The 13,833-nt window shown below is 37.3% G+C and overlaps 1 protein-coding gene across 1 annotated transcript in view; it reads right to left on the reverse strand.

Moving 5' to 3' along the window:
• Positions 1-10,766, reverse strand: part of LOC122796452 (ADP/ATP translocase 1) — a 35,694-nt gene extending 24,928 nt beyond the window's left edge. Inside the window, exons 1-2 of the mRNA XM_044064929.1 lie at positions 10,504-10,766; positions 8,215-8,701 (exon numbers count right to left, since the gene is read on the reverse strand). Of these exons, the coding sequence (XP_043920864.1) occupies positions 8,215-8,701; positions 10,504-10,614 (598 nt within the window). The 5' untranslated portion in view covers positions 10,615-10,766. The remainder of the gene's footprint in view (positions 1-8,214; positions 8,702-10,503) is intronic.
• Positions 10,767-13,833: the final 3,067 nt, after the last annotated feature.

Below are 13,833 nucleotides of genomic sequence, written 5' to 3' on the forward strand. Positions count from 1 at the left end.
TTGAGGGCAATGAAGAATTTAACTCTTTGAGGTATCTGCTATGGATTAAAGCAGAACTAAGGAGCACAACAAGTGGTCAGTAGTTGAGCTGGCTAGATATAATTCAAATCTTTTTCATCAAACTATGATTTATCCATGTTTAGAGGACTCCAGAAACATGCATTAAAGTTAAATATATATCCCGCAAATCATAAGCAATATTAACAAATGGGTGTTTCACCATATCTACTATGCTAATGATTACAGCAGAAGCAATCAAACATCCAAAGACTCGCACACTGCCATGCATGTCCATACACACCAGCACACAGCATGTTCAGTTGAACATAAACAAATATATATATATATATATATATATATATATATATATATATATATATATGTATGTATATGCACTCACACACCACACACAAACAGCAACAACAAAATCTCTCAAATCAGATTTTTTTTGCAGGCAGCAAGTCTCCTGCACTCCTAATGTGGGAGTCCCTCCGCTAATTATATATATCAACATGGAGATTGCAGAACAGTGGGAAAAGGGTATATTCCCTGTCCTCCCTATATTGCAGTCTCACTAAGAAAACAACATATTACCTACCGATCCCTCCAGTACTTTACTAATTAATAAGTGGGCTGGCACATGAACAAATCATACAAGCAGTGCCCACACCTTTCAATATACAATACTTTCAAAAATACAATATTTTGAATACTATACCTTTCAACAGATCAGGAGACAGCTGGAATCCCTATCTGTTGATCAAGTTTTCAGAAACTTGCAATTCGGGTTCCTATTACATTATCGAATTGCTGAAACTTTGAACCTGAAAACATCGAACACAAGTGTTCGAAGTTTCAGCAATTCGAATTAAAAAAACAAAAAAAAACAAAACCAGCTCAATAACTGTTGTAAGCAGGGGGGGGGCAAGCCCCCCTGCACACCCCACACCCCCCGCTCTTTAAATATACCAACTCCGAGATCGCACTGCAGTGCAGTAAAGGGAAATATTCCCTTTCTGCACTATAGTGAGATCTTGGAGTTGGTATATTTAAAGAACAGGGGGTGTGGGGGGTGCAGGGGTACTTGCCCCCTGCTTATGACAGTTACTTTCTGTCCGTTGTTTTTTTTTTTTTGTGTTCGAAATTATAAAACTTCGAACATACAAGTTTGATCTTGTGGTGTTCAAAGTTTTATACTATTCGATCACGTAATAGGAACCCTTGCAATTCATATCGGCGAGACGATATGATGGAATTTGATAACCCGAAGCTTTTGAATGGAGATCGCACTACAGTGAGGATCAGGAAATTTACCATTTTTCTCAATGTAGTGCAATCTCGGCATTGGTATATATAATTATCAGGGATGTGGGGGGTGCAGGGGGCTTGCCACCCTGCAAAAACATAAAGACAGATTTTTGTGTTTTTTTTTAATGCTCGAGTTTTTAGAAATTCGATTATATCATCTCACTGATATGAATTTCGAGTTTCTGAAAACTCAATCAACTGACATAGATCCAACAGCTGAATATATTCAAACAGCTGTGTTCTCAATCATGTACATGGGGCCTTAATAAACAAATAGGTTTATATATTGAACTCAGCCATGAAAACAAATTTAACAGGGGACAAAATGGGACTTCATCCAGATCATTTCCTGATGAGGTAACAAATGGCAGGTTTCTTGTTTTACATGTAACACTTATATGAGCTTGAGTGTTCACTGGTAAACACTGATACAGTGGTTGAAGTTTCTGCCTCTCAGGCACCATGTTCTGGAATTCAGTCCTTGCCTCCAAATGCTTTTGGTTGGAGTATGCGTGTTCTCTCTTTTTCTTTGTAAGAGTAGTTTGGCTTCTTCCTATGTCTGAAGGTCACACTGGTTAGGTTGATTGGAAGGCCACTTTGGTATATGTTTCTTTTGTTTGCAGTGTGATTCTAATCTCCTTAGAAAAGAAATGTGGCCCAGTGGGAAAAACCTAGTCAACAAAGTAATGCAATTACAGAGACTGCACCATGCTTAACCTTTTGGCTGGCACAGACCTTTGCTTTATTTCATTGACTCTGGCTTTTCTAATAGAATCCACTCAGTTGCAAAGACATAGCCAATCAGATGTCACCATTCAGTGCTAACTTGATCTGGTCTAGATTTCCTTAGTTTTATACTAGATGCATTCCATCCAACAAAGCAGATTGTTCAGTGATGGGTTCTATAGTGGTCATAGAATTTGTTTACTGTAGGCAATGTTTTCACATCATCTCATATATTAATAAGCCTACTTAGGGGCCATAAAGAATATACCCTTATGATGGCGAAGGAAAGTAGCGGTGTGATTTTTTTTTTTTTGGGGGTGGGTGATATGTGCTTGTTATGGCTCCAAAAATGAAATGAAGAAATTCCACTTAAACCCATCCATCCATCCATAACCCCTTTTCCCATTTTTGCACATGGCGTCACGGTGTCACTTCAAAACTTACGGTCATCTAGAGCCAAGGTTTACACCACCTGCTGGCTAGCCCTGCTGCTGTAGTTCTTCCACACCACACACTTGCATGTATAGTCACACCTATGGCAAATTTAGTGTCCAGTCCACCTATTGCATGTCTTTGGAATGTGGGAGGAAACTGGAGCACCCGGAGGAAACCAGTGGGAACACAGGTGATCCTGCATTAAAAACCGCCTATTGCAGTGGAAGCATTACCTTTAATGGCCAGTATTTCAAGTCAGATGCTTCTGATAGATGCTTTAGGCTCAATATGATTATATGAAGTCGATAACCCACAACTTATACTCAACTCCCCTAGATGCCTAGTAGTTTGTGGTACTGGTGGAGTCAAAAGTGGGTGTTTATCATGAGTTATGGGCCACTGAACAGCCACATGCCATCAGACTGCAGTAACCACTAACTTTTTATATCATGATTCTGTCTGATATGAAACCAAAGATACTTCAGAAATTATGGCAAGTTTATCCAAATACATCTGTGTTAATTTAGGCTCCTTCAACACCTTCTGCAAAAACATTTACATTTGCTTACTACTAATATAACTAAACTACCAATGTGCATGTGTGTGTGTGTGTGTGTGTGTGTGTGTGTGTGTGTGTGTGTGTGTGTGTGTGTGTGTGTGTGTGTGTGTGTGCATATGTGTGTGTGTGTGTGTGTGTGTGTGTGTGCGTGTGTGTGTGTGTGTGTGTGTGTGTGTGTGTGTGCATATGTGTGTGTGTGTGCATATGCTATGAAATGGGAAAAGTGTTAGTAATCCTTCAGGGCACTTTAGTGGATGTGTTGACCTTTGGGTGTTCATGTTTAGGGAGATACAATTTCCAAACTGCATATACCATTTTCCTGCAAATATAAAAACAGCAGTTCAGTGAATGCTAAAGTTGATATTGCATTTGTGTTTGAGAAATTTACACAGATATTAAGCATAATGAGTGAACTATGGCCTGAATCTAATTTTCAGTTTCTTGGGGAGTTTTCCCTAATTTCACACAATTGGTGCAGAGGACTGTGGGTTTAGAACTCACACCAGGGAGATCAGTAGCTGACACTGCAGTGCAGCATAAGAGGGGGTGCTGCACCCCTGAGTGTACCGTCTTTTGGATGACATGGTAAACCGAGGCTTGAGTTGGTGGTAGCTCAGGTGGGTGTGAAAGATCCCATAGCACCTATTAAAAAGTGCAGGGAAAGTTTCTGATGCCCTGGCCAAATTTCTCCTAGTGATATACATACCACTGTGGGTCTCTCTTGAAACGAAGCCACTAGCCTACTGGGATCAACCTGGTCAACTATGGATAAATAAAAAATAAATAAATAAAAAGCACAGCCAAAATTAAAAGAAAACTATTAGCCTTTTTGTGACCATTCACATCTTACAACTTTCTGAATATCAAAACAAATAAAAAAAAATAGAACATTTGTTGTGTCTTTCGGCTTATCCCGGTTAGGGGTCGCCACAGTGGAACCTCGGTAAGCTAATGTTTGGTAGTGGATTTTTACATGCCGAGTTACCAGCCCTGATGCACAACCTTCAATGAAGGCACGTCCATTCACGCATGCCTCCACATAGAAGACGCTCTAGCTGCGAATCGAACGCGACAACGTTTTTTTAATTTTTAAAAAAAAAAAAAATAGAACATTAGTCTGACTAAATCTATTTATTAAGGTCTATAGCTCATTGCAGATAGGACCAATCATGAATGAACAAAATAAATAAAGGAAAGACTTACAGCTGAAGAAACTGATTCATAATTAGTTACAGTAGACTTCAACAATTGTAAAGTGGATCAAGTTTAAACTTGTTGAGTTTAACCCCCCAGTTGCTTTTCCGTGGGAGGTTGGCATAATGTTTAAGGTGTTTACCTTACAGACCCAAGGTGCAGGGTTTGAGTCTCACATGGGGTAATTGGCTAGGCTTAAAATGGTCTATAAGGACAGTTAGCCTAGTATTAGTCTATGAGCCTATTGGAGATCATTGCTGGTGATGCCTCTATTTCCGTGTCATCTGGGATTCGCTGTGTGTGTGGACTTTTACTTCTTTCTACATGGGTATGCAATTGTGGAGTTAGCATATATAAGTGAGGGAGATATAGGGGTAAACCCCTCACAAGGAGAGCAGTAGGACTTGACTTCCTGCAAAAATACGTTTGTTGTACATTTTGAGTTGAAGCTTTGACTATTAAGCTTCATCTAACAGCAGTGTCAAGAAGAAACTTAGACTCTGTGAGATTGAAGGAGAAATAACTGTGGGCTCCTTTACACTATCTGATTAGGCATCTTGACCAACAGTAGGATGCTAGAAAACAGTCAAGGACTCACTGACGTATATAAAAAGAGGTGTTATTACTCGATTCAAGACAAAAAGTGAAGATGAACCAGAAAAATTGCATTTCTTTTGAATGCTTCCATCTAAGAAGATGAAAATATTTTGGATGGCATATCCAAAGGTTCCTACTATGATTCAGAGCGAGGAAGACATTTTTAAATGAAGTTCAGCTTAAGACACAGCACATTCATGTATTGTAATTTACACTGGATAATATCGTTACCTTGTCTTATGGACGGCGCAGTGGTGCAGCAGTAGTCTTGTCGCCTCACAGCAAGAGGGTCTCTGGTTTGATTCTTGGCTAAGGTGCCTTCTGTGTGGAGTCTGCATGTTCTCCCTGCATTCGTGTGGGTTTCCGAGCATTTCTCCCTGGACCTCTGCTGAAAAATGGCTTGTTCTAAGTTGTACTTTCCCAGTTAACAAATGTAAAATAAATAAATTATCAAAGGGCAATTAATTGGCGACAAACTACAATAAAACAAAATTACATCTTTTGAGGCAAAACGGTTGACAATATGTATAAAACATACATGTGCCAGCATACTGAAGGGTTTTGTAAGATGTTTCTAGTAACTTACTAGTATGAATTTTAAGAAGTCAGAACTCTTGAGTCATAGGAATCAAATCTCTTTGAAATAAACTTGAATAAAGGTCACAACATCAAAAATGTATTTCAGTTAATGTTACAAGCCTGGACTTGACTAATATAATCTAGAATGTTTATAAATGGAGTTTTGTTCCATTTACCTCTCCCCAGCCCACACACATGTAAATATCTCCTTTCTGGAAATGCAGTTGCCATTATTTGTGTTTACACTGAAATGAAAGTCAGCAAATATATCTTCTAATAGAGGAAGAGGCAATGACATTGTAGACCATTCCTTCCCTATCAATTAAATCAAGGTTGAGAGCTATGTAAATCAGAAGTGATCTAATCCATTTGCAGAATGTATACGTGTGTGTGTGTGTGTGTGTGTGTGTGTGTGTGTGTGTGTGTGTGTGTGTGTGTGTGTATCTGTGCATCTGTGCTTATATCTATATCTCTGTCTATATATGTATACATTACATATGTTTCTTCTATAAATAATTCACGATTGTTTTAAAAAAAATCTAATGCAGCACGACTAAATCCCAACTGAATATATCACAATAAGCATTTTTTGTGAGGAGCAAGCCCCCATTAGCCTATTTGTAACCCCTCCCACACTCCATGGTCACACAACAAAGGACAAAGAAGAAACTACTTAAAGTACCATAATGCATTCTCACATAAGCAGTGATCTTGTATTGACTTCTTGTCAAGTCTATGTCCTATGACAAAATGTTAATTCAGAAAGTTGTTTTCTTGCAGTTAGAAACCAAGAAGTTAGTTGTTGATCATGTGTAGGGAAGCCATGATACACTCATTGTGTTCCATTACATCATGTGAACTGCTCTTCCTCTGACTAGTCAAGAGCTTTGAACTTAATGAACCCTCTGGTCCCAGCTCCTACTGGTAGTTCAAGGTACTACAGTGCTTGTCATGACCGCTGATGCACAGTTCTGAAATGAATGGGTTAATAATCTTGTAGAAGGAAGACCATGAATCTAGGTTTTATAGAAAACAACCTCAGTGCACTGCTCATGGGTTATTAGGCCATTTCAATATGTTCTTTCTGCTACATTACTGATATAAAACTGCAGTGTAAACAGAAGACTCCTTGTAATATAGAATAAAATACTCTTACATTCCCTCTATCCTAGTTTGAGGTAGAATGTGTTATGTTGTTAGACCAGCTCTTGTACATTGTCATTCAGTGATTTATAACCATTTTTTTCAGCTGCCATTCACATGAATAACAGTGATGGTTGTTGGATTTCACTTGCTGTGTGTACTTAGCACATACATACTGTCTGGGACAGCTGTCCTTGTTAACCTTTCATCTCAGGATGTGTGATAAGTGGGCAAAATGTGTGGCACATAGTATTGCCACCTTTTCAGGTGCTGAAAGTGGGACATTTTTACAGTAACATGATTTTGCAGGCCAACCCATACTGACAACCAGTGCAAAATTTGGTCTTCACATTTTTGCCAGAATAAAAGCTCACTTTTCCAGAAGATGAGTTGTTTGCATTGTTTGATATCATATTAAAGAATTTCAGATACAGGATAATTGTTTTAGAGGAAAGTTAGAAAATATTTCTCATCCTAAAGTCTTATGACATTTGTTACTTTTCATGTTTTTTTTTTAGGACACAACTGTCAAAATAGGGTCTGTCCTGCTGAAAGAGGAAAAGTTGTTAACTCTCATGACACAATAAAATATGAGACTGAGGGTATTTAGCACAATGGAATCAAATGCACTGCAGTTTATAGACTTTGGTGGATAGTATAGCATAACAAATTATTAAACGCTATATGCTCTAAAACATAAGTGAGCTGAGTGTTCAAATCGCTTTCTTCCTGAAACACAAGAGTGTCTGTGAGAGATAAAATGAGTAACATACCTCATAATATTCGATATTTGAGCTGTATGGGGACAGCACTCTATTTTGATGGTAAGTATGCAGGCTTGTATTGTCATTCAAGCAATATGATGTGTGCTACCTACAACTAAAATGCTTTCGTTTAAACAAAATAAAAAAATAAGTCAAAATGAAGGAAACATACAGCCTTCACTTAATTTTACACAAACATTACTTTATTATAATATGTGAAGATAATATACAGGATTATAATGAAACTCACACAATAAGGGTATAGAATGTACCGTACAGATTACGTGGATTATAATACAGTTTTGGGAAAACATGCTGAAATAACCGGAAAAGGTAGGTCTGCATGTACTTCTAGTCATTCTTACTTAGAGGGCATACTTTTAATAAAATGTTTATTTGCAAAAGTTAAAAACCAAAAAGTGAAACTAAAGCTACACGTGCTTTGCACTGTACCCCTTAATCATTTTTTTCACTGCTCTATTATTATTTTCTTGGGGAAAACAAATACCCATAACAAGGCACAGCATGCAGTAGTTGCTTCTTATACAGATCAGCATCCATCAGTTATAACCCCTTTTAACCATTTTTGCACATGGGGTTGGGTAGACAATTCTGGAGCTAAGGTTCACACTGCCAGGTGGCTAGTCCTGCCGCTGTTGTTCTTCCAACCACACACATGCATCTATGGCCAGTTTATAGTTAGAGCATTTTCACCTATTGCATTTCTTCGGAATGTGGGAGTAAACTGAAGCACCCGGAGGAAACCCACACAAACACGGGAGGACAGATCAATATACCTTATCAATAAAGTAGCAGTAGAGTTTAGGAGCATGCTTAAATTCCCATGTTGTTTTTTAACTAGGGGAAACAATGTAAAAAAATATTTCAGGTTTTGTTGTAAGGGCTTACCTTTAGCTGTATCATAGACTCCAAAGTAGGCCGCTCTGTATATGATGATTCCCTGGACGGATACGTTGAACCCCTGGTACAGCCCTCTGAAGCCATCTGACTTCCAGATCTTGACAATGCAGTTGCCTAGACCCGTAAACTCTCTCTCATTGAGAGCTTTTCCCACATCAGCTGCCAGCCGGGTTCTGGCAAAGTCCAGTGGGTATACAAAGCAGAGGGACGTAGCTCCAGCTGCTCCTCCTGATGCCAGATTTCCAGCAAAATAACGCCAGAACTGAGTATGCTTGTTCACTCCACCAAGGAAGATCTGCTTGTATTTGTCTTTGAAGGCAAAGTTAAGGGCTTGGGTGGGAAAATATCGGATCACATTTGCAAGGTTACCCCTCCAGAATGAAAGGAAGCCCTGTTCTTTGGGGATTCTCACCACACAGTCAATAATTCCTTTGTACTGCTTGTCTGCTGTGATCTGTTTGCTGGCATGCTGGACCTAAAGTTCCAAAGAAAAAAAAATGACATGAAGCATATCATTATTTTAGTTTTAACCAAGGTTATAAAGAAATAAAAGTATTCTTGGGCTTCTGATTGGAGGCTAACAGGTGGTTAACAACTATTATTAGACTTTTGACCTTGATTTTAGGAACAAAAAGAATTTTGTAAAAGAAACATAGTGAATTCTGCCCTTCAGCAAAGGAAAGTTAGAACAGAATAACTTATTTACGCAACGTGAATTTTTTTGCATCATTGTACATTTTTGCGGCAGATTCAGTCATATTAATGTTAACAATGATTTGAAATTTGTAGCATGAAAATGTAGTCCAAGACATATTTTCTAAATATGCCATTGACATTTGAATTCATTTTAAATCCCTTCACTGTCACGGGATCTTTCTGTGACCTTGAGGACAGCACTAGACCACTTCCTGCTTCAGTAATGGCAGCCATACTGGGTTTAAAGCAGGTCACTCCACTGTCATTTGGAAGCGGCATTTCAGATATACTTTATTGGAAGAATACACGTGTAAGCTAACATATATAGTACCCCTTGAAAATTATAACAAGAAGCAAAAACTGCTACAGATAGTTAATCTGTGAGACAAATTATTAACAGCAAAACAAATAAAATCCTGTGAATACACACAGAGAGCACAGTAGATTAAAGGCAATCATTTATACCTATATGTTATTATGTTTCAGTATTTTTCTGATGTATTTGATTGCAGAAGCCAATATTCTACTTATTCTAGTATATTAAGTATTCTATGCTGCTGATTTGCCACAAAGCAGCAATCTCTTCCTAGGCAAATCAACAAAATTATCATTAGGATTCCATCATAAATAAATTGTGCTGCCGTTTGGTAATAGCTGTCTTCCCCTGTATTTCCCAGCAGGAATAGAGCATGTAATTTACTGAAAATCTTGTCCAGACATAATAATACCAATGGCAAGAATGCTTTATAGGAAGGTTAACCAATTTGTTCAAGGTCACATATTGGCCTACTAACGCCATACTTAGTCTAAATGTAAATGGTATACCCAAGTGTGTTTCTGAACTAGAATGTCAAATTTATTAAATAATTATTATTTGAAATGTTCAAACAATTCCAGATATTATTTTCTCTTATTCTCCTCAGAGATTACATAAATGTAACAGAGTTGCCCTTTGCTGGTTTTTGTATAGAGTCATTCACTTGCACCTGTTCCATGTGTCACATGACCACCTGACAGCTAAGGCCCTGACATTCAGCAGGATTTCCAGAGTTTGAAAACAAACTCTTTGTCTTTCGCTGTCATTTGCACAAAAGTTGTTCTAATAACAGATCCATGACAGAATTCCCTAGTAAATGCTTGGACTGTCATGCTATATTCAGTACTCCAAACAAGTAAATAAAATTGAAAGGCAGTGTTTAAAAGAGAGATTGCATTTCTGCCCTTCTGTTTGCATTTAAGAAATAAATCTGCTTCATGCTGCTTAACACTAAAATGGTATACCAAACACTGAAGTTCCAAACATTCATTTAGGAAGCTGTTTTATCTGCCATAATCACAGGTCACTGCCAGCTAACAGACACTTCACAAGTAAAAGACTAGGGAACTGAGCTACAGACAGAAACAGCTTTTAATTTACAGATGTTATGGAGTGAGCTCTTCTTAAGCTCTTATTTTTAAGTATTCACCATAAAGAAAAGTGAATGCACTCCTGTAACAGCTGAGCAGGCAGCATGTAACTGATGTGTTATTTACAACGTTATCGTAACTGGACGAAAAACTAAAAAGTCTGTATGGTCTTACCTGCAACAATAATTTGACCCTTTCAATGGGGGCCACTGCTGTCTTAGAAATAGCTGCAGCAACTCCACCAGCAAGGAAATCCTTCAGGAAACTGATGGCTTGGTCAGACATTTTTTTCAGAATTAAATCTTCCCTTCTAGTATCAGTAAAGAAGGATGACTTAAAACAAAAGGCAGCACTATGAGTGAAAAAGAAATCCTGAAAGTTCAAGACTTAATACTTATCCCCCCAAATACCCCAAGCAGCTTCTTAAGGACTCCAAATGAAAGTCACTTTGCTCTCACATTTATATATGGATGTCTGTGCCATGGAGTGGGGGGTGGAGCATCAGCAGTAACCCACTCCTCCATTAGAAAGAGAGAGATAGTGACAGAGGGAGGGAGAGAAAGAGAGAAGGAGAGACAGAGAGGTCACAGACGTAAAATCCTGGATTAGATTACTGGGTATACTCCAGAATAATCAGGCTTCATCTCTGTGACATCACAACTGCTTCTGTTCCGTGACTGTATGTTTGACTGCTTTATGACCCCCCTTTGCAGTAGCCCCACAAATCGTATCTTTTTTAAGAGATGAACACCAACTGTTAAGAACAGTGTGAAAACAAGGTGGATTGTACCTCAAAAACTCAAGAACTTATCTGGGTACCCTCTTACAAAGTTTGATACTTCTGAAGACGTCACTCTTAGACAAACACACACACACACACACACACACACACACACACACACACACACACACACACACACACACACACACACACACACACACATATAAATATGTATCTATCTGTCTATCGACACTATATATATATATATATATATATATATATATATATATATATATATATATATATATATATATATATATATATATATATATATATATATATATATATATATATATATATATATATATATATATATATATATATATATATATATATATATATATATATATATATGCATATATCCACATTATATATGTGTGTGTGTGTGTGTGTGTGTGTGTGTGTGTGTGTGTATCTTGTCCTTACTGTTAGAAATGAGATGCAGGTGAGTACTTTCCTGAGGTCAGGCAGTGCTTGTACTGAAATCTACATTCCACTGATACCTTAATTTATATACACAAAATGCTATGTACATGCTTTTGCCTACACATAATCTCACTGAATGATTCACAAGTTGTATAAGAAGAATGGAAAACCTTCACAGTAACCATTGTCTTTTTCTGAGATCCTGAATACTGTGAGTGTTTACCCATGAACTGTAACGTATTCCTTGTAGTTATACTGAGTGGAGAATATGGCTGTCTATAAAAAAGCCAATTGCCTGTGACACAGTGGAATGCTACTATAGATGCTAATTGACCAAACTGAAGTCTATAGATTTGGAAAAGGGCCTTTCAAGTATGATACATTAACACTTAGTAAATGGACTTGGACAACAACAAATCCCCACTGGATGGTTGACATTCCATAAGAGACAATTGCTGTACAAGGAGATTCCAGTCAAAAAACAAGTTAAGATCACATACCTGCTTATGACAGCAACTCCACATATGACTAAAAATTTTGAATGCTTTCTGCTTGTTAATGATAGCTACCAGTTGATTTAGTTAGAAGGCTTGATAGTGAGATATGCTGCACTTTATACAAACAGATTTACTTTTCAGACTATGTGGTGCTGACGTATTAAGCAAGAACTGCAATTCCAATATCTTTCTTCAGGATTTTGCATTAGAATTTGACTCTGAACAAAAACTTCATTTCACAGAGCTATAGTACACTATATGCAGACACATGTTTCAAAGAGACTTACTGTCACAGATTTGTCATTTCATCAAAATATGTCAGTAAGTACAGGTAGAATAAGAAAAACAATCAATCTGCTGCTGTTCTGATTCACTCTGGACTCAAAAACATTTCCTGTCAAGTTGTATAGTTGTGTGTTCTGGGATATATGTGAGAGTATATTTATGTGCTTATATCTGTGTTGGAGTACGTATATCTATCTATCTATATATATATATATATATATATATATATATATATATATATATATATATATGTGTGTGTGTGTGTGTGTGTGTGTGTGTGTGTGTGTGTGTGTGTGCATGGGTGTTTCATATATTATTGTCATTATCTGCTCATCTGCTAAGTAAGTTATATTTTGGATGTAAAATACTTGCGTCAGAAACAATCACATATTCAGCACCAACTGTTAAACATTGGGTGAAGGAGCTATTTTACACCAAAAATGTAAAATAAATACTAATAATGAAGCAAATAGGAAAAGGGCCATCTGTTAAATTATTTTGCAAGTGCAACAATACCCTTCAAGGTGGGCATTAAAAAGAAATAACATGCCTTCAAGGTGTGATAAGGTTTGATACCACCCTGAGCAAGTTGTTTATTTCCCTACAATAGCCACACTATCTGGTATTACTACCTGCTAAAATGTCACCTATTTTTGCTATAGGGACTGCAGGCATGTTACCATAAATCAATGATGCTTTACTGGAGAGAAAATGTATGACATTATGCGCTATGCTATGCTGATACTACACATCCTCTGTTCTGAAATCAACACTGAACAGGGAGTACGTACTATTTAAGGTGCTGTTATCCTCAGTGTGCCCACCATTTCATGATTACAGTAGGGCAGAATAGGAGCAAAGGATGACCTGTTAACTGTTTAGACCTAAATAAATGAAGGATGTAATCTCTCTTCTTGCTTCTACCTGTTTGGTCATGGATTAAAAAGTATTTATAAAAACATTAGAACAATAACTGTGATGATTTCATGCATTTTTACGTATCTATCTGCCTTTATTGACAATTTCATATCTTTTCAGATGCTTCCCTTCCTACTCATGCTATCACTCACTGCTTTCTAAGGCTTAAAGCAATTAGTATAAGATAAAGAACACAACAGAAGCAATTCATCCTCTCTCACTACCTTGCACATACCTCTCAATGGGGTACAGGAAAGTAACCCTAATTTTCAGCTTCAGAGTGGCCATTAGAGTAGATTACCTTTCCACATGATCCACCTGAATGTTTTCTTTTTTGCTGTCAGAAGGCAATCCTGATCACCTAAATTATAAGGTGAATACTGGGAAGTGGATGAATGGTAGTGTTAAATAACATGTTGCAAACTAAAGGCCCCACCTGTTGAACTATGGTTAGAAAATAGTAATTAAAAATCCTGAAAACGGAATGGTCATACTAGAAAATCACTGCGCAAATAATACAAGAATAAAGTCCAATTAAAAAAAACGATGCATATATATATATATATATATATATATATATATATATATAAAATGTTT

This window comes from Protopterus annectens, chromosome 3.part0 (genome assembly GCF_019279795.1).
Source record: "Protopterus annectens isolate FY-2018-M chromosome 3.part0, PAN1.0, whole genome shotgun sequence".
In the NCBI taxonomy this organism is placed as follows: Eukaryota; Metazoa; Chordata; order Ceratodontiformes; family Protopteridae; genus Protopterus; species Protopterus annectens.